This window comes from Canis aureus, chromosome 31 (genome assembly GCF_053574225.1).
Source record: "Canis aureus isolate CA01 chromosome 31, VMU_Caureus_v.1.0, whole genome shotgun sequence".
NCBI lineage: Eukaryota > Metazoa > Chordata > Mammalia > Carnivora > Canidae > Canis > Canis aureus.
The window spans coordinates 10,696,739-10,724,409 of NC_135641.1; the positions used below are offsets into that span (position 1 = coordinate 10,696,739).

At 49.9% G+C, this 27,671-nt stretch overlaps 2 protein-coding genes across 2 annotated transcripts in view; one reads left to right on the forward strand and one right to left on the reverse strand.

Moving 5' to 3' along the window:
- The first annotated feature begins 208 nt into the window (after positions 1-208).
- CFAP90 (cilia and flagella associated protein 90) lies at positions 209-16,530 on the forward strand. The gene is made up of 3 exons (XM_077879618.1): positions 209-416; positions 14,345-14,461; positions 16,054-16,530. Exons 1-3 carry the CDS (start codon positions 270-272, stop codon positions 16,231-16,233), a joined length of 444 nt encoding a protein of 147 aa, XP_077735744.1. The 5' UTR covers positions 209-269; the 3' UTR covers positions 16,234-16,530.
- A 3,582-nt stretch (positions 16,531-20,112) lies between these two features.
- ADCY2 (adenylate cyclase 2) overlaps positions 20,113-27,671 on the reverse strand; it is a 387,190-nt gene continuing 379,631 nt past the window's right edge. The window contains exons 24-25 of the mRNA XM_077879619.1: positions 25,153-25,277; positions 20,113-20,940 (exon numbers count right to left, since the gene is read on the reverse strand). Of these exons, the coding sequence (XP_077735745.1) occupies positions 20,788-20,940; positions 25,153-25,277 (278 nt within the window). The 3' untranslated portion in view covers positions 20,113-20,787. The remainder of the gene's footprint in view (positions 20,941-25,152; positions 25,278-27,671) is intronic.

The window sequence follows — 27,671 nt, forward strand, 5'->3', positions numbered from 1 at the left end:
GCAGGGTGGGAGGTGCTCGTCGCGCCGCATCTCCGCCCGCGGGAACCTTCCGCAGCGGGGGCTCCGGGGGCCGGGAGGGAGGGAGGGAGGGGGGAGGGGGGCGAGGGGAGGGGGGGAGGAGGGGCCGCGGGAGGGGGTCCGCCCCCAGCCCCGCCCCCAGCCCCGGCCCCGCCCCCCCGCGGCCCAGGCGTCGCGCCCCCCGGTCTCCAGGCGACGCGGAACGCGGGCGGCGGGCGGCTGCAGGGCCGGGGCGGGCTGCACCGGGAGGCATGGAGGACGACGACGAGGAGATCACCGCCGACACGCTGCGGGGCCGGCCCCGGCCGCTGCCCCTCTCGGCGCTGTCCGCCTTCAGCTACGTGCCGCCGCGGCGCCTGGACCCCACGGAGCACAGCTACTACCACCGCCGGGGCCGGGTGAGCCGTGCTGGGGCGGGGCTGCGCGGGGGGGCGGGGCGCAGGGGCGGGCAGGAGGCGGGGGGGCCGGGGAGGGGCCGGGGGTGAGTGGGCGGGGGTGGGGAGAGGGGATGCGAGCGGGGGTGCGGAGCTAAGACGGAGGCTGAGGAGAGGAGGGATAGGGTCGAGGCAGCCCTGCGCGGTTGTGGGTCTGGGTTGGAGTTCTGCTGGGGATCCATTGGAGGCCTCGCTCCCGAGGACCAAGTCTAGGGAGAAGGGCAGGGGAGGTTGGGTGAGGGGAGCTGCAGCCCAGGGCTACACTTTTGGGCATCCCAGGGACTGGTAAGCAACTCTGGGGTCGGACTCTGGAGATGGGGCTTCAAAGGGGTGGGGTGGGGACACCTGGGTGGCTCAGCAGTTAAGCATCTGCCTCCAGCTTGATCCTGGAGTCCCAGAATCGAGTCCCACATCGGGATCCCTGCATGGAGCCTGCTTCTCCTCTGCCTGAGTCTCTGCCTCTCTCTGTCTCTCATGAATGAATAAATAAAATCTTAAAAACAACAACAACAACAACAACAACAAACCCGAAAGGATGGGAGTGGAGGGTAGGGACAAAAGCAGGGCTGCACAGCCTGTGAAGGCACTGGAGTAGGACCCCAGGAGACAGACTAAGGGGGCATCAGGGTCACAGGAGGAAGCAAAGTGGGTGAGCAGCCTTTCTCTGGGATGCCTGGACCCCAAAGAGTAACAGTTACCAGGACCATAAGAGTAAGGTGGACCTCCCGCCTCAGTAGAGGATGGGCAGGGGCTGAGCCATGTGTGTGTGTGTGTGTGTGTGTGTGTGTGTGTTGGGGTGGGGGGTATGCTCACCTGGGATGGGGCCCTGGGGTTAGGGCCTACAAGGTAGGGTGGGGTGTGACAATGCTCACCCCGTGTTGCGAGCTATTTGGGGGGGGCTAGGGTCATGTGCTCTTAGGGGAAGGTATTGGGAGCCACTGGGCTTCAAGTACCACCACCAGGAGCAGCAAGGTGACCCCTCTGCCCTGGATCTGAAGGAGGGTCTCAGGAGCACCACACTGGCTAGTCCCTCACCGCAGCGACTGTGCCCAGAAAGTCCAGGGTACAGAAACCCTTGGAGAGCCCTCCTGCAAAATGAAGATAACCATGGGCAGATCTGGACAGCCGCCTGCAGGGAGAGCAGGGCAGGGAGCCTGCATTAGACAGTAACTTCTTGCAAGATACATCCACGAAGGCAAAAGAAACAAAAGCAAAAATGAACTATTGGGACTTCATCAAGATAAGAAGCTTTTGCACAGCAAAGGATACAGTCAACAAAACTCAAAGACAACCTACAGAATGGGAGAAGATATTTGCAAATGACGTATCAGATAAAGGGCTAGATTCCAAGATCTATAAAGAACTTATTAAACTCAACACCAAAGAAACAAACAATCCAATCATGAAATGGGCAAAAGACATGAACAGAAATCTCACAGAGGAAGACATAGACATGGCCAACACGCATATGAGAAAATGCTCCGCATCACTTGCCATCAGGGAAATACAAATCAAAACCACAATGAGATACCACCTCACACCAGTGAGAATGGGGAAAATTAACAAGGCAGGAAACCACAAATGTTGGAGAGGATGCGGAGAAAAGGGAACCCTCTTACACTGTTGCTGGGAATGTGAACTGGTGCAGCCACTCTGGAAAACTGTGTGGAGGTTCCTCAAAGAGTTAAAAATAGACCTGCCCTATGACCCAGCAATTGCACTGCTGGGGATTTACCCCAAAGATACAGATACAGTGAAACGCCGGGACACCTGCACCCCAATGTTTCTAGCAGCAATGTCCACAATAGCCAAACTGGGAAGGAGCCTCAGTGTCCATCGAAAGATGAATAGATAAAGAAGATGTGGTCTATGTATACAATGGGATATTCCTCAGCCATTAGAAACGACAAATACCCACTATTTGCTTCGACATGGATGGAACTGGAGGGTATTCTGCTGTGTGAAATAAGTCAATCGGAGAAGGACAAACATTATATGGTCTCATTCATTTGGGGAATATAAATAATAGTGAAAGGGAATAGAAGGGAAGGGAGAAGAAATGGGTAGGAAATATCAGAAAGGGAGACAGAACATAAAGACTCCTGACTCTGGGAAACGAACTAGGGGTGGTAGAAGGGGAGGAGGGCAGGGGTAGGGGGAATGGGTGACGGGCACTGAAGGGGTCACTTGACGGGATGAGCACTGGGTGTTATTCTGTATGTTGGCAAATTGAACACCAATAAAAAATAAATTTATTATTAAAAAAAAAAGATTCTGGCCTGGCCCCAGCAGGCACACAGGCCTCCTGGGGACAACCTGCTGGTCTGTGAAGGCCACCGTGCAGTGGAAGCAGGAAGAGAAGCCAAAGGAAAAGAAGCAAATTCAGAACTTGTCAGGAGTCTTCTACTCCTGTGGTCAAGCCATTTCCACTAAATGTCTCCAATGTACCTTGTGCTGTGTCTTGCTGCAGTGTGTCTTGGGGTTCAGGGTGCGGGGCATCATTATTAAAAGGATGCTCAGCCTGCAGTGAGTGGCTCAGCGAGGGTATAGGTGAGCCAAGTGCCTGGGAGGAAGGAGGGCTTTCCCTCATGATGTGTGAGGGACTCCCACAGAATGCATCCTTCTTTTCCTCTTCTCCTCCCAACCCACCACCCCCAGAGCCCAGATGGATCCCATCCAGATCAGGTCAGCACACACGGGAGGACTTGCCCCCCGTGAAATGTAGGAGAACGTCCCGGAGCTTAGCCTTACCAACAAAAGCAGTGGTTTCTAGGTTAAGCAACTGTTACAGGTTGAATTATATCCCCTTGAAATAATCATGTTCGAATCCTCATCCTCAGCACCTCAGAATGTGAGCATACTCGGAGACAGTCTACAGAGGCAATCAAATCAAAGTTGGGTCATTGGGTGGGGGGCCCTCATCCAGTATGACCAGTGTCCTTATGGACCCAGAGTCAGACATGCGTAGATTGAAGACAGCAGTAACACACAGGGAGAAGATGGCCTTCCCCGAGCCAAGGAGGGAGGCTGGAACGAACCTTGATCTCAGACTTCCGGCCACCAGAACTGCGAGACAGTACATTTCTGTCGTTTAAACCCCCCAGTCTGGGTGCTCTGTTTTGGCAGCCTGAGCAAGCTAACGCATGAACCTTGACCAGGAGGACTTCATATCTGTTAGCACCTCTCTGTTTGGCTTTGAGCAATACAGAAGGACAGGTGGACAGAAGGAAGAAAGAACATTCGTAGCTCTCCTGTCTTTGCTGCCTGGGTGCTGTGCTCCTAAGCATGAATATCCACTCAGTATTAATACTGGAGAGATTTAGAGCAGTGGTGCCCAACCTCACTGCCACCACAGACCCCAGAGTGTTTCCTCCCATGAGCAATATGTTTCGGAAGGACTTTTCTGGAAATAATCTCATTTATTAAATGAATTTTTACAATTTAAGTAAGCAAGACCTGTATCGTTGCCAATTTGTGATTCATGCAGAACATTATTGCACAGCATGAGAGAAGCAGCCAAAAGGCCGGGAATCCCGATGTTTTAAGTTGGTCCATGCTGTTTTATTGAGAGAACATAAATTTCGTATGGCTTCCTGACAAAATGAAAAAAGAATTTCACAAATACATCATTTTATGTGTATCTTTGAGGAGTCCTGTTAAGTACACTTTGAAACTATTGTGAAATAAGATAAAAGATTAAAGCAGATGGAGGTCAGGATACATATTTATCAGAGATAAAAGCCAGGTTGCAGGTTACTGCTAAGGACTCTGGGCAAAAATGGGTTGCAGACCTACCTAGCCACTGCACCTGTGGGCCCCAGAAAAAGCAGAGCCGAACCCCTACCCCCTGTGGGCCAGATACTGCCAACAGAGAAAGAACAGTTGAACCTGGCAGGTCCGGTTTATTCTTCCTAAAGTCACCAATCTGATATATGGCTCTACTTATCTGGGACCGTGCAGAGAGACGCCTGAGGTACGAGGTGCCCACGGCTCTGTATTTGGAAGGAAATCAGGAGTGGGCAAGAAGTATGTCCCTCTAATTCAGTGATGCACATGCAAAGGCCCTTGGGCCAAATCTGGCCCATTGCCTGTTTTTATTTTTTTTAAGATTTTATTTATTTATTCATGAGATACAGAGAGACAGAGAGAGAGAGGAGAGAGAGAGAGAGAGGCAGAGACACAGGTGGAGGGAGAAGTTGGCTCCATGCAGGGAGCCCGACGTGGGACTCGACCCCGGTTCTCCAGCATCACACCCTGGGCTAAAGGCTGTGCTAAACCACTGAGCCACCCGGGCTGCCCCCCATCGCCTGTTTTAATAAAGCTTTATTACAACATGGTCCTATACTCATTCATTTAGTATTATCTATGGCTACCATGCAGAGTTATGTAGTTGAGCAGCAAACCGTGAGATGTGAAGGCCTTAAACAGTGACTATCGTTCTCTTTACAGAAAACGTTTGCCACCCCCTGCTGTGATATATTACTGTCCCTGGGAGGTAGGAATGGGCCTTAGAACAAATTAATGCAAAACAGACTTTCTGAAAAAAAAAATACAGTATAGTGTTAATAGTTGGGGTCACAGGCAAATTCAAATCCTGGGGCCTTTAGTGTCACTCAGGAGAAATTGATGTAGCAGAAATAGTAACACCTAAATAAGAAAGCTGTAAAAGCAGCAAGAAAAACAAAAGGCATTTCAAAGTACATTTGCAGCATAGCCACCAATGGTAATAAGGTGCTCCTGGGGATCCTATGAACTACTTTAACCAGCTGGGGGACTGCAGAAGCATTCTCTACCGTGCCATCATTTGGACTGAAGAGGATGAACTTTGTACGGCAAATATGCCGGAGGACTCAGCTGCCCCCGAGTTAACTGTACATACAGGCCCTACTCAAAACTGAGAAGAAGCATGGCTGGATTAGCTCTCAGGTCACTTACGGCCTGACACATTTAGTGATCGCTTAGTAACACAGGCCGGGGAGGCTTGGGTAAAAATACTGGCTCCCTATTGCTAGCTGTGCAGATTGCCCAAGTCACACACACTCCAGGTCACTTTGCCCAACTTTGGAACAGTACCAGCTTCATGGAGCAATTATGAGAATTAATCTAAGTAATGGATATAAAGCATCACATGCCGCAAGCCCCATGTAAGTAGAGCTGTTATGATCACTATTTGCTTTTGTTAGTGATTATCAGAGTTTTCTCTCACCGAGGGTTAGTTTCCGGCAGGTGACTTATATCCTGCACCCTTGTTGACTGCCCGAGATTTACAGGTGAGGCAGGTAATCTGAGTGTCATTCTGGTGCCTTCTAATCTAAGACGTCTCCTCCACCCCCAGGAGAGCCCAAAGTTAAGGCTCTCAATGCAGCACGCTTATTTAAAGCCCCAGTAATGCCTCGGATCCTGAGACAAATTTGTCATGGAAAGCTGCCAGCTAAAATGTGATCAACTCCAGCACTGCTCCCTAGGGGGCTCTAGCAGGGTGGGCTTTCCCTATAAAATTTTGTTCGAGTGTCAGTAAGGCAGATTGAGTCCAATGATGTTTTTAAATTACTTTTTTCCTTCTTCTGCCTTGTGCAACGTTTCTGCTGCTGAAATGGAAAGGCTACGTCAAAGGACAATGCCCTTTTATGAAGGATTTTATTAACTTTCTCAAAGTCTAAGAGCAATCTTAAAAAAAAATTGCTAGGTGGTTTTAGAATATGCTTCCTCTCACGGGGAGCTGGAGTGTGGGGTAGCTCTGTCTTGAGTGGAGCTCAGCTCCGAACTCCCCACCTCGCTTTAGTGAGATGAACCCACTTCCCTTCTGGGTGTGTGGTGGAGACACAGCAGCCAGGGGCTGTTTCTTCCCACCCGCCCCCAACCCCCCAGCTGACCAGTGAATTGCCCTTCACCGCAGGCAGCCAAGCACTTTGGAAATAACAGGTGCATGTTGACTGCCCGGAGGTGCCGAGGGGGATCTCCGAGGGGCCTGCGCCAACTCCCGGTGTACAGGAGGTGTTCGGTAGGAGCACCCCCCCAGCCCCTCCCAGATGGAGCCTCGTAAGCCGTAGGCACTGAGCACGTCTGCCACTCACACCCAGGCCCTGCTCAGGGTGCTGGAAGAGAGGTCGGCTCCGCTTCTGGTGCTCCTTTCACTCTTTTTTTTTTTTTTTTTAAGATTTTATTTATTTATTTTATTTATTTATTCATCAGAGACAGAGAGGCAGGCTCCTGGTGGGGATCCTGATGTGGGCCTCGTTCCTGGGACCCCGGGATCATGACCTGAGCCAAAGGCAGATCCTCAACTGCTGGACCACCCAGGTGCCCCTCCTTTCCGTCTTAAAATCGAGGCTGACTCCGGCACCCACATGCCTTCCAAGAGAAATGAGCGCCAGCTGAATGACACTGTGACCACCCCCGCGGACGTTTCCTTCCCTCCCACCCCACCCATTTTTCTGTCCGTGCATGTTTTGGTGTCAACCCGCTTGACGTTTTACTTACGGGTCTTGGTGTTTGTTTCTCCCACTAAAGTATGAGCTCATGAGGACAGGGATTATTGTCATCAACAGTGCCCATCTCATCGTGGGCGCTTCACAAATCCCGGCTGCGGTGGATGACAGAGGAAGGCAGAAATGGGATGCAAAGTTTATTCAAACCAGGATAAGTCACTGACCTGCAGGATTAGCCTCTTGGGCTACACGGAGGTTCCCTTTGGCATTATCTGCTGCCCGGGCTCTCCTTGGCCTTGCTCTGCCCCTCGGGGACTGACAGTGCGAGGGGACGGTGCTGCTCCCGAATCCGGACTGCTGCATCTTCCCTGTCCGGTGACCTGCCCCTTGGAAAACTGAAGGGCCGTGGGCGTAAGAGATGGGGGCATGCCTTCCTCCAGGGCAAGTAGAGCTCAGCAAGGGGCAGGTCACCCCGAGGGAGGGAGGAAGGGGTGAGGGGAGAGGCCATGCACCCCTCCTTCTGGCAGAAGGCCCCCATGTGGATGGCAGCAGCCGGAGTGAACATGTGGTACGCGTCCGTCCCCTGTGCGCATGTGACTGCAGTGGCATGTGTCTAACTTTGTTTACAAGAACATGTTTGTTTACACGCAGATCACACAACTACACAAATGTGTTTGCAGCTTTTTTTTCATATGACACTGTGTCCTAGACAGTTTTTTCAAAATCATGCCCTTTCCAGGGACACAGTGACACAAAGGAAGAGCGTCATCCCTGGTCTATCTGACCGAGTTTCAGCTCTGTGGCTCCCCCTTTCTCCCATGATGTGAATAACATGGGGTGGCAAGCGGTGTGTGTGGGGCTGGTGTCAGTGGAAGTGGGACTGAGTGGCTCTGAGTCTCCACTTGGTGACACGGGCTCAGAACACCCCTCCAGGATGAAGCACACGTGAGATGAAAGGCAGGTGTGTGTTCACTTCAGCTCAAGGGTAGAGGTGGCAGGTTCCAGGGCTCCGGCTTCGGGCAGCCTCTGCCAACAGCAGATCCCTTAAAAGTAGTGCAAATAATGCCTTAACAAGGCTGCTTGTGATATGATTCTTATTAAACTGATAAAATGTTCTGAGCATTGGAAAAGTTATAACAATTTCCAAAGCTTGCGATCTTAATGCACCAGGAGAAGAAATAGAAGCTTTGCCATGGAAGAACCAAAGAGAAGAGCTGAGTAATGTCCTATTAAAAGAGCTAACGTGGGATCCCTGGTGGCGCAGCGGTTTGGCGCCTGCCTTTGGCCCAGGGTGCGATCCTGGAGACCCGGGATCGAATCCCACATCGGGCTCCCGGCGCATGGAGCCTGCTTCTTGCTCTGCCTGTGTCTCTGCCTCTCTCTCTCTCTCTCTCTCTCTCTCTCTGTGACTATCATAAATAAATAAAAATTAAAAAAATAAAAGAGCTAACGTTATGTCCTTGACAAACTACAGTCCTTCCAAGAATGGAATGATGTTAAAATTAATGAAGATGTCCTCATTAAGCTTCGCATATCGCTGGACCCCCCGGGGGAGAAAGAAGCACTAGACTTATGGGAAGTAAAACGAAGCCCCTATGAATCAAAGGAAACCCTTTTTGGATCACCTTAAGAATTTTCATTTTTAAAAGTAGATCACACACTGGGAAGGCAAACAGTGCCTGGAAGCCTCCAGATGAGAGGTAACAGTACTGTGCCCAGGGAGAGAGGAAGTGAATGCAGCCCATGATGGGGCTTGATTATCATTTCCGTCAAGGGGCCTGGGATGTGCTCTGGGAACAAACAGACGCTGAGCCCTGAGAGAGTCTTCACTAGTGGTGTGTCAGAGCCTGCTCATACTAACAACAAAGAGCCAAATTATAGCATTTTGTCTGAACTCTGCATTCAGTTGGAAGCCTGAAATCAGCCACGGTGAGAGTATTTCTGCTGTGGAAATGAGCAAATGCTACAAATCAGGTCTCGTTTGTCCAGAGGGCAGCTTGTGGCCAGAACCACACCCTGGCCTTATTGACATACTGGAAGTGTGTTTCTCCTGCCTGGCTTTCTTAACACAGTAACTCGGAAAATCAGGCTCCTCCTTTTTAGGGGCCCCACTATTGCCAGGACCTGTGGATCTTTGGGACCTTGCAGTCCTCTACTGGATCCTTTAAACTTGTTGGCCGAAGAGCAAGGGGAGAGAACATGCAGGACATTGAGAGCTTTTATGGACCAGGCCTAGAAGGTGATGCCTGTTGGTTTCACCCACAGTTCTTTGCCAGAGCTAGTCACTGGGCCCCCACCTAATTGTCATGGCACCTGGTGATTGCAGTCTTTTGTTCATTCTGGAAGAGAAGATGTGTTCGGTAATTATATAATATTACTCATGCCCCAGTACCATGAGAAAAACATTATTTTCCTTCTAGTTTGAACTGACAATGGACAGCACATTTATATTTGAATGATCTGAAAGAGAGGAGGAAACAAAGACCTCAGATCCCAGTTTGCTCGAGATCTTACCCCCTTGTGAGAGTGTGTATAACCCCTGGGAGGGGGCTGTGGGCACAGTAGAAGCCCACAACCCAGAGACGCACCCTTGTAGGCTGGAGGCGGTAGGCCAGGGCTTCATCATGTATCTGCTTGAGTTAGGCATGAAAAATGAGGTTACGCTACAGTGACCAGCAACCTCCAAAGTCTCAATGCCCCAAATAAGGCTTATTTCTCATGTTAAATGTCTAACGGGGATCAGAGCGATGGCTCTGGCCATGAGAGTCACTCAGCAACCACCATGGCAGCTGCCAACACCTCATAGGAAGCTTCAGGAGTCCATAGGCTTCTGCCTGGAGTCCCGTGCCACCCCCTCTCATAGTTCATTGCTTAGAAATGGTCACTTGGCTTCACTCGCCCGAAGGGGCAGAGGAGATTAATCCTCCGTGGAGTCAGGAGTAGAGCAGAATTGAATATTGGTGATGTCTACCCCGGTTGTCCAGGTTGAATGGTCTACTGACTCAGTTTACCTGAAGCAGAGTGCTTTAGGTCCATTCTTACTTTCCATTGTTTAAAAGACAGAGATGGCTCCCTACCAAGTGTGTGTGTGTTAGGGCCACCATAACGAGGTACCACAGAGCAGGGGCTAAACACCAAATGTCTGTTGTCCCCTGGTTCTGGAGGCCAGAAGTCAAGGTGTCAGCAGGGTTGGTTCCCTTGGAGGCTATGAGGAGGGGCCTGCTCCAGGCTGCTGTCCTTCGGCTGTGGATGGCCATCTTCTCCCTGTGTCTCTTCACATCTCTCTCTGCATATCTGTGTCTGTTTCTGAACTTTTAAAATAAAGACACCAGTGCTATTGGATTAGGAACCCACGCTACCCTGCTCTAACCTCCTCTGAATTACATCTTCAGCATCCTTATTTCTAAATCACCTCCTGATATCCCAGGGGTTAGGACTTCAACGTATGAATTTTTTGGAGGATGCAATTCAACCTGTAGCACCCAGGGAGGTGACTTCCCTGTGCCCTCTGGCCATACTGGTGCAGTGCAGCCCCTCTTTAGCCACATGGACTTCCTGCTGGAGCCCGGATAGATGCCGATCCTTCTTCTTCCATGCCAGTGTACTTTGTGCGTACCTCTGTTGCTCCATGGGTATTACCTTGAGTGGTTAGTGAGTTTATTTCCACTCTCATGCTGTGATGTCCAAGATGGGGACTCCCTTTTCTGTCCCGGAGCCTAGCTGGGTGCTTGCCTTGTATGATAGTTAGAGCCATATGCTTTGGAGGTTGAAAAAAGTGAAGGTCTCCACTCAACTCATGGGGTCGGCCCAGGCCACCAGATGAGCTATTTTGCAGTGTTAGGAGTAACAGCTCCACCATAGGGGAGCTGAAGGCAAGGGATCCGACACTATGGCCAGAATGACCATAGTACATTTGAACGCTCAAAATGCAAGGGACAAAGGGAGATCACTGGACAGAAAATAAATGGGCTTGTTTTGCTTTGTTTATTATTTTTCATTTATTTTTACTTATTATTTTAGATATATTCATGAGAGACAGAGAGGCAGAGACATAGGCAGAGGGAGAAACAGGCTTCATGCGGGGAGCTCAATGCAGGACTCGATCCCAGGACGCCAGGATCACACCCTGAGCCAGATTTCAACCACCGAGCCACCCAAGTGCCCCTTGCTTTGTTGTTTAAAAAGCAGCATCACGTGTGAGACAGGAGATCTCTTGAGAGATTTCAATAGCAAAATACTAGTAAACCCAGAAGCTCTGTTTTGTGATAGCATCTAAATCCAGATTGGTTTTTATTAATGCAGTTTTGCTTCAAACCATGAAGGAATGAAAGACAAAAAAGAAAGAAGAAAGATTAATAATTAATATTCAGGAAAAGACAGATTTCCAGTCTGATTACGTGTTGGAAATGCATAGTCACATTGCTAAGTGAGGCTGCCAGCCTGGTGAGGGATTTTTTTTTCCCACTTATTTTTCAGTGACAGAAAAATTCGTTTTTACTCTGGGAAGTAGTAAGTATCCACCCCGCCAAGCAGAGAGATAGAGACTGTTCACACCCTGCAGGTGCAGTGAGAGCCCTCCTAAACACTGCTCTGACATACGGCAAGATAGGTAACTAACCCTGGGGCAGGGGCACCACTGCTTCTCATAGCACTGCTGCTGCTGCTGCTTCTTTTTTTAAAGATTTTATTTATTTATTTAGAGACAGAGGGAGACAGCATGAGTAGGGGGAGGAGCAGAGGGAGAGAGAATCTCCCCTGAGCTCGGGGCTCAAGCTGGGCTCGATCCCATGGCCCCGAGATCATGACCTGAGCTGAAATCAAGTCAAACGTTTCATCGGTCAAGCCCCCCAGGCGCCCCCTACTGCTGCTTTGAAGGAGTATTTAGGGGACCTGAAGAGAACCAGGCCGGGAGGAGGGGAGAGCAGTAGCCTGTAAAGCTGCGCACCGGGGTGGGCTTCTCCAGCGCAGGGACAAGAGGAGGAACCTTGCCTCCCTCATTGCTTGCTCGTTCTGTTTGGGGGCACATTCTTCCCTCCTCATATCTGTCTCCAGAACAAGCCCAGGACCCCCAGGGGCTGACTCAACTCGGGAAGTTCAGGCCGGAACGGGCACAGAGGGACGGGCACGCAGGGGGACGGCACTGTCCAGCACCCGCCACCACATGGCCTTCCTGCTGGAGCTGCTCTCTCCAAAACACACCCACTTCACCGGGTCAGCCAGGCCAGGAGGTATTCTGATGCCAACGGGACATCTAGAGGAGGACCCTGTGTGTAGGGAGCTGGCGTGGGGGTGACGGGGTAGTCAGTCAGCTGCTGGCCTCAGCTGGGCCTGGCCAGCAGCTCCACTCTGCACCCCGAAAAGAAGGGTCTGCCTGGCGGGCTTCCCCTTGCAGAGGCCAGCATCCCCTCCTTTGGAGAATTTCCGTCCCACCGTCCTGGCAGAGTGGGTGGTGCACTGAGCCTCTCTGTGTCACTGCAGGACCCTCTGGCTTGGTGTCTTCCCACAAAAGGCTTACTGCAAGGTGTGCTTAACATCCCCAGACTAGAAGCACCCAGCCAAGGCCCTCAGCCTCTGCGGACATCCTACACACTGTATGTTAAAGATGCTGCGATATCACAATCCTTCCTACAGGTTTTTTTTTTTTTTTTTTTTTTGTAGTCTTAATTTTCTTTGATTATCAAATGTCTGATTTTTTTTATATAACCAAAGTGATTGATATTTTCTTTGTGACATTTTCCCTGATGCTTTTATGCGTAGGAGGTCCCTTATGGATTTTCTTTTCACTTGTGTTTCTAATCTACCCAGAATTTACTTTTGACGATAATGCGACGTGAAGGCCCAGGTTTATTGGTTTTCCCAAATAACTGGTTGATTTTTACAGTACCAAAACTGAATAAGGTATTCCCACCCCACTGATTTGGGCCTTTTTGTTTTTATAACCCTGGGTGTATGAGCTGTATTCCAGTTGGCTTTCAGGACAAATGGAGGCCAAGGCCAGGCAAAACCATGCACGAGCAGATGCAGAAGCCCAGCAGGTGACAGAGGACAATGCCAACAGGGAACTTCTGCATTGTGACCTCATTAAATGGGCACTGGGGCACAGACCCTAAAGCCACAGTTCCTGCCTCTAAGTCATTTGGAGTGACTCTGAATTTAGGAAAAACAGGTGAACAAGTGCTGCAGGTGTGTTGCCATTGAAATTCTCAGGAACCTAAAATAATCCTAAAAGCTTGCCTTGTTTTCCTTACTAGAGGACTAATTGCACAAGGAGAGTGGCCAGGTGTCTGAGCTATCTTCATGGCTTCCCCAGCAGGAGTGGCGTGTCTTGCATAGGACACACGACCCATGAGGGATTTGTCAGGGTGAAGCCACAGCACCCTCTGGCTTTTCCATTGCTACCAGCCACCCTGAGCCCTGCGGTCGGTGAGAACGGGCAGTCCATGTTTTCCAACAGACTAAGCCCATGCCGTGCATCCTTTTCACTGTTTACCTTCTTCCTCTGGGTCCTGCAGTTGGAGGAAATTGTTCTAGCATTATTACCCTGGAAAACAAGCAAGCAAGCAAGCACAGGCTAGACACCCTGTGCCCCCAAATGCCAGCAAGATGTCGTGTCTGCGTTTGCTGCTGGAGGACTCAAGGCAGCTGGCACTTGGCCAGAGGAACACAGAGGACAGGCCTGACCTACAGATGAAGAATAACAATGAACTAACACATGGATTTCTTTTCCTTTTATTAGGTACCAGATAAGGCAGATAAATTTTGTATCAAGAGAAATTTGGGATGAAAAAATGGAGATATTTCGGATAAAATCTGTTAATGGGATAATTTTCTAATACATCAGCTGTGTATGTGCGCATATTTTTATGTCTGATAGACATGCGTATATTATATATGTATGTATGTTATGGGTCATATATATCCATGCACTTATGAATTACATTCGTTAGGGTTACCACATCCGATTAAAGGAAGTATTTCTGTCTCCCCAGAGAGGGATTTGTACCAGGTGCCCATCTATTGGCTAGCTTCTCTTTGGTTATATTGTTTCAGTGCTCAATTATGGCTAATTTTTTTAAAGCAGTACAAGCTTATTGCAGAAAATCTTAGAACTATGAGAAAGGTGGAAATGCAGGAGGAAAACACATACACTGAGTGGATTACTAATATTGTAAGGTTGTGTGCTAGTGGTGGAGTCAGAGCACAGGAGCCACCTGGGTCAAGGAGGGATCTGTGACAGGTGCAGAAAAGGAGCCATGGAGGTGCCCCCGCCTCGCTGGGCCTCCCGGACACCTGCTCTGGTCGCCGAGGGTCTGCTCAGGGGTGGTCATCCCGAGCACACACTCAGTGCGGACGGATACTCACCTCTCCACTGTCCATTGGGGAGCAGCCTGGCTTCCAAGCTGCACAAGGGCTTCTGTGGCTCAGCCGTCCAGTGAACCCGCACCTTTTTCTTTTTATTCCCAGACGGGAATCATTTCCCTGTACGACTGCATTTTTAAGAGGAACCCAGGCTACAATCAGAAATTGCACCGAGATGACAGAGAGCATGCAAAAAGCCTGGGACTTCACGTGAATGAGGAGGTAATGTTAAGAGAGGCTGTTGACAAAGCGCTAACAGATTAGAGCCGTGTGTGTGCATCTACACGACTGCGTGCTCGTGCTCTGCGCTAACTCCGGCGTGTGGCCCTCCTCTCCCTCGCTGCACCCGGGGCTGAGACCGAGAGTGTGCACATGAGCAGGACGAGGGAGAAGCAGGCTCCCCACCCCCACCCCCCGAGCAGGGAGCCCGACGCGGGGCTCGATCCCAGGACCCTGAGACCATGACCTGAGCCAAAGGCAGACGCTTCACTGACTGGGCCACCCAGGCGCCCTTTTGCTTAACTTCGGAGTCCTGGCTCTCTCAGTTCTCCCAGGGTCCCCGGCAGCAGGGATGGAATCGCACTCACAAGTCTAGCCTCCCCGGACCTCCACCTACAGGGCAGCTCCTCCTTTATGTTTGCACGATTTTCTGAAAGGGAGGCCTCTGCCTGAGGTTCGCTGCATGGGTGTGTGAGGAGCCAAACTCCCAGTTCCCAGGGAGAGGAGGGCAGCATGACAGCAGGTGGCAGGTGCGAGGAAGCTGTGCATCTTCTTAGCACTGAGACCCTCCTTGTGCCTTTGTGCACTCGGGACACTGTCTCCACAGAGTCTGATCCGAGGACAGTATGTTTAAGAGCCAGCTGATGGGTAAATATCATCTTTTCTACAAAGCATAGAAATCGGAACATAGGAGCCTCTGGTGGATTTCTTTCTTGGTCAGTGGACTCCTGCTCCTGGCTGCTACTGTTAAGAATACCACCCTGTCACTTCCAGGGAAACTTTATTTCGATGGGAAATTAGGTGGTGAACTATGAGGTGTTACTATTTAAGTCACAGACACCACGTTTTTTCTATCGTGTTAGTTTATGTGAGTCCATTCCCGGTGGGCAGTGACGCTAGTGCCTCCCTGTCATAAGAACACGCCTGCACCCTTGTATCAGCCACAGAGTTTGAGCGCCTCCTGTGTGCGCTGAGCATAGAGGGGGTGACCACAAAGCCCCTGTCCTCTTGGAGCTGACATTCCTATGAGGAAATAGCCGACTTAATGTCATATACATAGGGAACGGACTCCAGGTGGTGAGGAGTGGAATGCAGAGGAATAAAGCCTCTTAAGGGGACAGGGAAAGTGAAAGGAGATGGGGGGGGCGGTGCTGGGGAGGGAAGGGGGCGGGGAGATGAGGGGGCTTGGGGGGACGGGGTGGTCAGGGGAGGTGGGGGTGCTAGGGATATGGGGTGCAGGGAGAGGACAAGGTGGGCAGTGGAAAGGTGTGCTTTTGGGAAAAGAGAGAAGGCAGGAGGCGTACAAGGAGAGGGAAGGGAGGGACCGAGAACACAGCCTGAAGTCAGAGGGCACCTGGCACCCAGGGTCTTCGCCTTTCCTTGGAATGACGTGAAGGACCTGGGGACGCTGAGCGGCCCTGAGGACACGGGGCAGGTGTGACACAGGTTACGAGGTCCCCCTGGCGTCAGAAGCCCGAGTGGAGCAGGTTGCAGGTGTGCAGCTGAGCCAGGTCGAGGCAGCTTCCCGGACACCAGGTAGGTGGTGTGACCACGTGGGCGTTAGCTGAGCCGGGGTCCCTGTAACCCCCACACAGGAGCGCCAGCGGCCCGTGGGAGTGCTCATGTCCTCGGTCTACGGGAGGCGCGTACACCAGCCCGTGGAGCCCCTGAACCGGGACCACGGCCGTGCCAGCCACGTGAAGGCTGACTTCTACAGGAAGAACGACATCCCCAGCATCAAGGCGCCCAGCTTTGGGCACATTTCTCCAGCCTGACGCCCCCGCGGTGGCCTGGACCGTGGGGGTAGCACAGATGGGCTGCGCCTGGGCCTTCCGTCCCCCCCTCACAGCTCCCAGGGAGCAGCCCTGAAGCTGCTTGCACCTGACAGTGGGTGGGGGGATGGGCCCGGTAGCTCCTTTCCCCTCCTGGGGCTTGTGGGGAAGACCCTGGCCCAAGACCCTGTGATGAACATCTCATGTGATGCTTTCCACGTGTGATCGTGTCAGCTGAAATGATGCTAGAGACTGATCCACTGTGAGCACTTGAATAAAAAGAAAACTGTTCCCACTTGATAGCGGTCTGGTGACTTTGTTCACTGTTTCTTCAGACTCCAGGGGATGCTCCCGGGAGGGGTGTCCTCACCAGCCATTGAAACCACCACTGCCTGCTGGCAAAGCGCTGCCTGAGTCTTCCTTCCTCCAAGAGGAGATATCATGAAATCGCCTTTTAGAATAACTCCATTCTAGATACTACAACATCCCCCTCCCCACCCGAGAATAAAGAATAAAGAATAGGTCCATAGTTGAGGACCCCTAGTAGGGATGGGTGGCCTTCGTGGCCAGCAATGCCACTGTCACTCCTCGCCAGAGGTCATGGGAAGAGGCTGGGCTTTGGTGTTTAACAGACTCGGGTAAAATTCTGGCTCCTGCGTTCCCAGCAGCATGGTACAGAGCCGTTCATGTCGCTGATTTAAGCCCACATTTCTTCAGAGTGGGAATTCCGAACCGTGAGGAGTGTGTGTGTGGGGGATCAGGGATCAGTGGTCCTAAGGCAGCCACCATCGGGGCTGGGACTTTAGTCTGGATAGTTTTCATTTTGGAATCACCTGTTCCTAACCCAACGTGGAAATGTTTATTTTGGAGATAATTTGAAACTGACTCAAATATTAAGACATTGGCTATATTTTTACTGAATGGATCGCTTGGAAGAAATCATTCCTCACCTACTGCAATGAAAGTTTCCACAGCTTCGTGGTTAATGAGCAGGTGATCTAATTCATTTTTTTCTGCTGATCCCCCCATGGCTGGTTTTGTTTGGATTCTCTAAGGACATATGACATTGACTTGTTGACAACTTCAGGGCTGAGTGACCCCTTAGTATTTCTTTATTCTTTTGAAACTTTTTTTTTTTCCACTGTAGGTGCCTTTTATTATTTTTCCTCCCAAACACAGCAGTAGTTTATTTGGAATGCCTTTGAGTGCCTTAAGCTATATTTATAATAATAATAGAAAATATGGGTGGCCCAGGTGGCTCAGCGGTTTAGTGCTGCCTTCAGCCCAGGGCATGATCCTGGAGACCCAGGATCGAGTCCCACGTCAGGCTCCCTGCATGGAGATGGAGCCTGCTTCTCCCTCTGCCTGTGTCTCTGCCTCTCTCTCTCTCTGCCGCTCATGAATAAATAAATAAAGTTTAAAAAAAATAATAGAAAATATGCCAAGTTTGGATTGTGGAAACTTTTACAAATTACTCTTTCTTCAGTTTTGACTACCAAGAAAGACAAGGCGTCTCTAAGAAATGCCTTCATCTGAAAGTGAAGATAAATCTATGTTAAACTAAGTTATTTTTAGTTACTTTAAGTCAGATCCCACTCCCTTAACCTTCTCCTTTTAAAAGGCAGGGCCTGAATTGGACAAGGTTTCAAAAGACCTCCTGTTTTTTAGGCATCAGGGGAAAATTAAATGTATGTCTGTTGGCATCTGAACTTTTACAGCATAAAGCTCACGAGTGCCCTTATAAAAGAGAACATATTCAAAATCTTTGAATTCAAAGATTTTGAATATGTTCAATTTGTCCAATGTCCATGGTTAGTCAATCTTTCTTGGAAAGTGGAGTGCTTGCAGTCCTTAGGAAAGCACACACTGAGCCCGGGGAAGAGCAACGTGGAGGATTCACGACGATGCAGACATTTCTAAACAGATGTATGAAACGCTGCAGTTTTAAGGGGGACTACACAAGGCATTTTTATGAGAGAGGGGTTTCTGCAAGACTTGAAGGTTAAGGAGAGCTTCAAGGAGAGATGCTTGCTTGCTGCCACCGTCACTGGGCTGCTAGCCCTCCTGTCTGCATGGTTTGCTCACCGGAATGTTTGTAGCTCCGGAACTTATGAAGCCTTGACTGGGAGACACACTTTTAGGAAGGAGGCAGTTTTGAATTCTAGGCTCATCTTGGTCACTGATCACTGGGAACTCTCTGCACCTGTTTTCTCTTTTGCACAGAGGGGGTGCAACTGGGGACTGGAGTCACCTGGACAACTTGTCATCTAAACACAGCACATGCCCTGGTCTCTACAGCCAGGACTTCTGCCCTGGTGGGTCCAGGTTGGGGCCTGAAAATGCGCAAGTCCCCAGGTGGCACTGCTGCCTCTGTTGGGGATCATATTTTGGAAGAACCGTGTGTGCACAGACCTTTGCAAAGTGGAGTCTGATAGCTTTAAAAAAATGTATTGTTGGTAAGCCTGGCAATACAGTTCTGGGAAAAAAAACAAGCCTCCTTTTGAGTTCTTTTCACCAAATCCACCAAATTCTTTTCACCAAATTCACATCCCTGGTTGGGGCAAAGAGCCGTGCTTAAGAGCACTTGGTGAATCCCCCAGCTATGGGTGTCCCCTAAGGGGAGGTGACATAAAGCACCCTGGGATGGGTACTGCAGACTCTAAGGGAGGAAGAACCTGTGGGACATGGCTGCTGACCATGGTTACAAATGATACAGAAGGCCAGTCCAAAGTCACTCAAACCCCAGGGCTTCCCAGGCCAGATTTCAGTTAGAGCGAAGACAGATGCCCTGACACTAGTTCTCTTCCTTCGGTCACCTTTATAAGAATTAGGCAATTATCAAGGCCAAGGCTGAGAGGTAATGATAGGATCAAAAAAATTCCCGACTAGGGCAGACAATGCCACAAGTCATGCTGTATTCCCACTTGCGTGACGAAGGCCAGTTACTCGTTTTGACAAGTGCTTTTACCTGAGTCTGAGTCCAAGCCCTGGCAGCGCAGCTCTGGCAAGACAACGTGCTGAGTACATGCCAGGATCTCTCATGGTCATTAGCTCTTTCAGTCATAACTGATCCCATAAGCTATCAATGAGGAAACACCCATAAAAGAAATTAAAAGATACATTCAAAGTCACACAGTCAATAAACAATCAGTCGGGAATCAAACGAGGGCTGGTGCTCGGGGCCTGAGTTCCCAGAACAAGCTGTTCCTGGTAGATTGGGGTCCTTGGCCTGCCCTGAGCTGTGAAAACAGCCGGGTGTGCCCAACCAGGCTGGCACCTGCAGCTTTGCTTTTAAACATCAGATTAAACATGATTGCTCTATTTTTCACCCTTTGGCAAAGTACAATTTTCTTATGTGAAGATAGAGCCCCCAAACTCTAGAGTTGGATGTACGTGAACAAAATTTCCCAAGTTTTCTCTCTTCAAAAATGCGTAACATTGGCTCTGTGCCCTCTTAAGCCTCCTCAGACATAACAGGCATCTTACGGGGCCTGGCAGCTTCTCCCGACGAGTTCAAACTACTGTGGCTGCTGATGTACACAGTCGGTGCCAAATTATTCTCCTGCAGCCCTCGGCTGATGGCAGGCCACAGTACATGGACAGGGAGGGTAGGGTGCTGGGAGAGAATCCTTTTACCATTAAACTATTTCTTCCCGGAGCACCTCATGACACATGGAGCACTTCCAGGGAGCGGCAAAATCAAGTATCTGCACCACGGACTTTGTCCTGATCTCAATTACTCACGGAGATCTCAACCTTTGCTTCTGGGGAGCTCTTTCTGAAACAACCGTCCAAGAGGAGAATGGAAAACAAACCCCAATGCTGGCGCAAAAACACAGGAGAAGGAAGAGCGCGGGGCGGGTAAGGATACAGACTCTAATCCAAAGTACGTAAAACTTTTAATGAATCAACCTTACAAAAGACAATGGCATCAAAACATCGGACGTGTTTGGTACAAAACTGGTTCTAGGTTGTGAGAACTAATTCTGGTGACGGATGGCAACGTGCTGCTAGCACGAGACACAAGAGAGCGAAGCAACAGAGCCACGGATCCCGCTGGGGCCCGCGGACAGCCACTGGCGATGACACACGCGGGGAACACAGTCAAATTCCAGGTGGGGTGACAGAGTCAACTTATTCACAAATACTGTGTGTTTTAATATCAGACTAGCGGATGCGGTTGGCGAGCTACCATATTTTCCAGAAAAGAACATGCACCGGAAGATAATATACACCCCCTAGTTTTATTGCCTTAAGAATTTTTGTTTATTTCACATCTGTCATCTTTGTGAGTTCTTCAGATGCATTTCTCCTATAACACACACTCCTTTTCCTTCTGCTCAGGAGTAAGCACAGTGCAAGTGGCAGAGCGATCTTGGCACACGTCAGACACCAAACGGTATGCCACCAGGTCATAGGAACGAGTCTGAAAAGGCTCCATAGGACAGAACAGAGCACGCACATCAAAAACGAGAGACAGAACTTGCAGTCAGAAAGTGCATGGTACCTTCCTGAAAATACAGTCTTCTGGCCTGTACTGAAAACGAAGGCGACTCTTCAGGATGCCAAGTTGCTCTGGGAAAGGGACCTTGACATTTCCGTGTTTACAAAGTACGTCTTCAGCTCCCCCTTGCCTTTCACGTTGATTATCCCTCGACACGTGCATGCGTACCCCAGGGTCTGAAGGATGACGCTGGTCTCCTCGGTGACCTAGAAGCGCATGGACAGAGAAGAAGTGGTCAGTGTCTAGGCCACACAGCCTCTGGATGGTCATCTGGCCACAGAGATCAGGAGCCAAAAGACACCTTGTGTCAGGCATGTTCTTTGACCCACTCATTCCACTCCTGAGAAATGAGGAGACAGAATAATGCAGAAGAAGAGCTTTTGAAGGACAGTGTGTAGTTTCGTGCTGCGACAGTGACAGACTATAAACCACCTAAAAGTCAAGTGATCTCCAGGGTGAAGTAAAACATGAGGCTGTCATGCTCTGTGATGAGACCATGAAATAAAGTGGGATCAGTTCACCCCAAAGGAAGCATGAAGCCTGGACCCACACTGTGATTTTGCCATAGGAAGATCATGTATTCTCATACAAGAGACCTGGAAAACAAAGTAAATCAAGGTATGCTGGAGTGGTGGGATTCGGGATGGTCTTTACAACTGTCATGGGTGTCATTTCATGGAATCATAAATATGAGTAACAGATCTTAATACAGATGGGAGAAGATATCCCAAGAAGACCACTGGCTCCTGCAAATGGCCACACACTCTAGCTTGAATGCTCGAGAATAAAACTCCAAGGACACTAGGGGTCTGCCCTAGCCTTAGCATGACCACAGAGTCAGGTCTTGGAAGTTTCCTCCCCTCACTTAATTGACACGGAGTGCTAACAGGGCTGGGCCCCTCCCTTGTGGCCTGACGATGTGATGGCACTGGTGACTCCTGCCCTTGGACCGTGGGGCAAGGATGCTAAGTGTAGAATCACATTCAGATCCTGCTGAGTCAGGTGGCAGTGGAACTTCCCGGGTAGGATGCCCCCCCTGTCTTAGGGGAGATGGATTGTACTGAGCCTGGCACCATCTCAGCCTGAGTGTGTGCTGTGCTCTCCTTGGGAGCCATGTCTGGGGATGGGGGGATGGCAGCCCAGACCTGCCTGGGGCCTATCTGGTTGCATGCTGGTGAAGCCTCCCGCTAAAGAACGCTCAGAGCCTCTGCTTTGAGAACGGGTGAGGTGAGAACAGATGTGACTAAGAATAGGCCTTAGCTTTGGAGGTGAGAGAAGACCCTTATGTCAGGAACATGGCCCCCAGTCAGGCCTCCCAGGAGGTATCTGGGTCTTGAGCAGAGAGGGTGGGAGCTATTTTTCCAGAAAAATAATGGTAATGCTGCTCTGGAAACATGTGAGAAAGCAGAGGAGAAGGAGGAGGAGGAGGAGGAGGGATTTCTTCCCACTTCATCAAAGGGACATGGACATGGGGCCTGTGCGGTCCGGCCACCTCAGGTGTGTGGGTGACACATGCTGGGCAGGCTTGTGGAAAGCACAGCAATGTTATCACATGATTTTGCTTCTGGAGCAGCCACTATCAGGGGACCGTGTGGTGCTGGGTCAGTGGCAGCAGCGGTGAGCCGGCCTTCTTGAGCTTGGTGGCTGAAAGAGGGTCCAGGGGCCCACAAAAATAAGAGTAAAGTATGTTGTAAAAAGCTCTCAAGGGCAGGCTATTGAAAGAAGCTAGAAAAATCACTCTCTTCCTGTAATTTGACCCAGTGGCCAGCCCCCAGCACAGGGGCCAGTGTGTGGGTCCTTGGGACCCTAATTACCAGTGCAAGAGAAGGGGGGCATGGGTGCCAGATGGTCATGTCCTCTCCTCCCCTAGGGTTGGGTCCAAGTCCTGGGGGAGGACAGGTGTAGCTAGGTGATGAAGCCAGCAGCCTGGGAAGGATTTTGGGTCCTGGGTAAGAATGGAAAGAATATGGACAAAGTCAAGAAACTCAGGTATTACAGATATATTCTCACAATCAGAGTTCTCAGCAGTAATCAGAATTAGAGAATCCTATAGGCATTTGACTTCTGACCTTCCACAGAGAACAAGCCTGTCTTTTGGAGCCTTGGGGGTTCATTCTGTGGTTGAGGTATTTAGTGGCATGGAGTATCACCACCGGCATTTGGGAGCTATCTGGTGGAATTTGTAGTGCCAACCTCACAATCACTGTGACGGGAGAAGGAGGGAGCTGTCTCCCAAACGAGCACCAGCCAGTATTCCTGCAAGTCCGGGGGAAGCCTGGCTGGGTGACACGTGGGCTTTCTCTGCTGCTCTTTGGGCTTCCAGGCGAGAACACGCAGTGGGAGTGAAATGCTCTTTAATCAAAAGAACCTGTTCCTCAGGCCCAGGAGAAACTTTTAATGATCTCAGCACCACTTACTTTTCCTGGCATCTCACTACTTTTCTTGCACACCAGCAGAAACGCAAAGCTACTGCAGGAGGGTGAGCCACACCCACAGGAGAAGGAATCTGCTGGACACAGACCTCGCAGCTGCTGGGCTGTGTGAGCACGCACGCCTGCAGATGAGCTGTTCTCCTGACAGCCAAAACCCCTTCTCATTTCCTCCAGGCTCTGAGCAGCAGAGACCATCCAGGGGGCTGCCCAGCACTAAATCACCTGGAGTTTTATGACACCCAATATCTTCTTGGAGACACACAAGGGCTCAAGCTTATTTGAAACATTGATCTGTAGGGGATTTACGACCTCCAGGAGGGAGCGCTCTCCCTGACCAGCCTCTCTTAAATTGTTTTTGGTACTTATCCCAAGTACTTGAAAACCCCTTGGAGAGTCGTGAAGCATGCTAAGGTCACTCATCCATCTTCTGAATGTTCCAGGCATGTGGAGGGGGCCTAGCATGGCCTACAGTTGGGACGATGTGTCCTTGATAGAAGCACCCTCTCCCCACACCAAACAGAAGAGCCTGTGTGGTCCAGGATTGCCGGAGCATCCCTGGACACTGGGAGCTGCCAGTGACACACATGCAGGAAGCCTGGAGGCTGTGGTGCCAACAGGGCCTGGTTCAACGAGGCTGCCAAGGTGGGAGGCAAGTGGGACATCTCCACAGACAGTGACCACCACTCCAGCCCCATTTGTATTTCGAGCTTCGTCTGGATGGATCTCCTGGGCACAGCCAACTGGCTCTTTTCTCTGGCAACGGTGGTTTGGGTGGGAAGCCCTGGACGTTCCACTCATCCCCACATCACTTGCCATCTCTCCCTTCTCTTTGGTGCTCGGTTGCTCACTTTCAGCAACTGTTCACTAATCATCAGGCTGCAAGAAGATGAACACTTAGAAGTAATGTGGGTCCCATGCCATATAAAGATTAAGGCTATGCTATGGAAAGTTCACAGAAATGGAATCCTCTTGAATGAATGAGGTGGGGAGTGTGAAAGCAAGTAAGCAGTTTAATGACATTGGAGCTGAGGTCTCCTACAGAAGTAAGAACTCTAAACCTCTACCATATTGTTAGGGGGCACGGTTACCTGAGGACACTGGCCAAACCAAGGCACACAGAACGGGGACTTATGGAATTCTCCACAAGCAATCAAAAAAAAAAAAAAAAGAAAAAAGAAAGAAAAAGAAAAAGAAAAAAAGAGCCTATTATTTGTGTCCATGTCCAGTGGTTTTTATACAAATTTGCCACTTGGCAGGAATGTATTTTCCAGAATATAACAAAGCTGGAGGAAAATGCAGAACCACGGCTTTCTGAGGGTGAGGCAGATAGAAGGTTCTGCATAGCCACACACGTGCACACATTCTTCTCATTAGGAGAAGACAGTCTCTCCTTTTAGGTGTCTGGCACCATGCCCAAGCATCCTCCCTTGGGTGGATTCCAACACTTTCCCATCATTCTAGATGTCCAAACCCCATGCTGGTTCGATTTGGCGTTGCCACTACATACACATCACCCAGAATCCTACCCCTTGTCTTTCCCCACTAGGCTTTTTCCTGCCTCTTCCCAATTCAGCCTCCGGGACAGGAAGTGTGGGGGTTATGTCTGGTTTGGGTTATACCATTCCCCTCCTTGGCAAAGCACCTGGGGCCAGGAGATGGAAGAGGAGACAACGGTCCAGCCTTGACTTCACGCCCAAGTGTCGATTGCCGCGTTGGTGATTGCAGTCATTGGCTTTCACAAATGCAATAATCTTTATAGTATTACATTTCTAAACTATTGTTAACAGCGAGTGCAAAAATGAGTGAACGTTGCGCCGCAATAGAAAAAGGCTTTATGTCAATTTCAAGGTGTTTCAAGGTTTTCTCATGATTTAACTAACTTTCAAGTTTCTTTGTTTTAAATGTATTAATGTCATCATTATTATACTTATTCATAGTTCCCAAGAGGAGAGAACTGGCCGATGCTGACAGAGCAGACTGCATTACCTGTATTTTGTCCAGCACGCCGGTGCTGTCCATCCTGCTGGCCACGTTCACCGTGTTACCCCAGATATCATACTGTGGCTTCTGGGCTCCAATCACACCAGCTATTACAGGCCCATGGTTAATACCTGCAACACATAAGAACTGGGTGAACAAGATTCAAGTTACAGCAAAAGTTTTACAAGGCTGTTTTTGAATCACGGTTACTAAACAAACATTAGCCCAACTCATGGAATTCTAGAGCAAAGAAAAATAATTGTTTTCCCTTGTTAATCTTGATTTGTGCTCATGTGCCCATCTACCATGATTATTCCATAATAGCATATCATTGGCTATGCTTTTAAAAAAACTTAAACGGGACAGTCTTCTATGCTGCTACGTAATCTTAGACAAGGGACGATTATTGTGTTTTCCAATAGTTTGGTAGTCAATGTTAATTTTGCAAATATACATCTTTCTATTTTATTTTTTTAAATTTTTAAAAAAGATTTTATTTATTTATTCATGAGCGAGGCAAGGACATAGGCAGAGGGAGAAGCAGGCTCCCCACAGGGAGCCCGATGTGGGACTTGATCCCCAGACCTGAGATCATGCCCTGAGCTGAACGCAGATGCTCAACCACTGAGCCACCCAGGTGCCCCATCTTTCTGTTTTAAATAGCTGAGTGGATGGACTGCCCTAGCAGCAGCTGTGCCATGCTGGACTTTTGGGTTCATGCCAACATCTTGCTGAATGCACCACTGCCACCATACCACTGTTGTGTTTCCTACTTGCTGTGCACTGTTCCACATGCTTCACATGTATAAACTCCTGTGGTTCTCAGAAGAGCCCGATGGGGTGGGTACTGTCACCAACACTTCCAGTTTCAGGCAAGGAAGCAGGGGATGGTGCCATCAGACAGGTGGTAGGTGGCAGTTCGCTCCAAGGCCCCTGCTTGTAAGGATGCTGCCCTCCTCTTTCTTCCACAAGTGTCCCCTGCATAAGGTTTCTTCCCACCTTTAGGGTCATTGCCTTGGTAATATCTCAATGGCAAGTTTACTGAATTCCAGAGGAACATGTTTGTGCTTCATTTCCATTGCTAAACCACCTTCCAAAGGACTCCCTTAACATGCACTGTACTAGTGAGGAAGTCTACCCATGTTGGCATTAAAACAACAGTAAATCTTCTTATGGGCCACACAGATTCAGATTTCAGGAAATTCTACGACACAAGAAGGCACAACTGATAGGACTGTGGCAGATCCTGGGGTAGACAGGCTGGCCCCAGTAGGTGGGTGTGACCCACAGAGGGTCTCCAGGCAAGCGGTGGGAGGTCTCTCAGGCTTTGTCGCTTGGGTTCTTGGCCCACTTGAAGCTACCCTCTTTACAGCTCTGCATCCATATCAGACTGACAACAACCCCACCTCTGGTGTAAGCCCCCTCACCAACTGTGATTCCCCAGGGAGAGCCATCAAAAGGGTGCTGGAGAAACTCAGGAGTCGCCTCTCTTCAGCCCAGCTGGCCTTGACCTCGCTGGCCGGACGGATTTCTTGCTCTCCGGCCTGCCATGTGACTTCCCAGCTAATCAGGCACCCCAGCTCACTAACGGCAATTATAAACTCATGGTTATTACATGTGGACACCTGGGCTCTGGGTGTGCTTTCGCGCTGCCTGAGACCTGGGCATGCCATCTGCCTCCTGGAGCTGAAGCCTGAGAAGTCTGATCAACTTCTCTAAGCAGAGAGGCCTGGACTCTTCCTCCACCTACCGTGCACCAGGTAGGAGGAGTCCCCTAGTCCCAGCATCTCACTTCAAACAGGCAGACCCTGTTATTCTGAGAGTAGTGCGGAGGAAGGCCACAGAAACAGAAATAGAAATATTGACATTGGCTAATGACGCCCTTTACGTTTCCTGGTGGATCTAGGACCCTGCCTTACTGCAGGAGTCAGCTTGTATAGACTGATAAGGGTGATGTTTCTGAGTGATCCCATTTCCCAGTCCTGAACTGCTTAGTGTGCTACGGTTTGTTACAGACTTAAGGCACAGCTTCCTCTCTGCAATGGAAGGGTAGGCAGGAAACACAATACGAACACGATTTTACAAAATCTTTGAAGGTGTGCAAGAGGTGGGAAAGAAATTCTGCTTTGCTTTTGCCGAGTAGTCAAAAGCTCACACTCTGCTGCAGACACCCCAAATAATCGATTCCAGATGCTGGCTGCTGGCTGGTGCTCTCAAGCCCCTGTGGCATCAACTTTTCTGCTGGCTGCTGAGTCCTGCTTGGTCAGCGCCTGGGGACGGCGGGTGGGGGGGCTACAGGAAGAGCCTGGGCTGATGATTCCTGGCACAGGTCAATCTCTACTTAGTGCAGGAATGTGCTCGAATTTTGACCTCTGTTAACTGACTGATTCTGCAGCTTGACACGCAGAAAAGGACATTAGGGGCGAATTCAGCTCTTATGTTTATCTTTTTTTTTTTTTTAAACTATTACTCTTCCACGTTCCTACCATGAACTGCCACTGGATGGCACCGTGCACTCAGGTGCA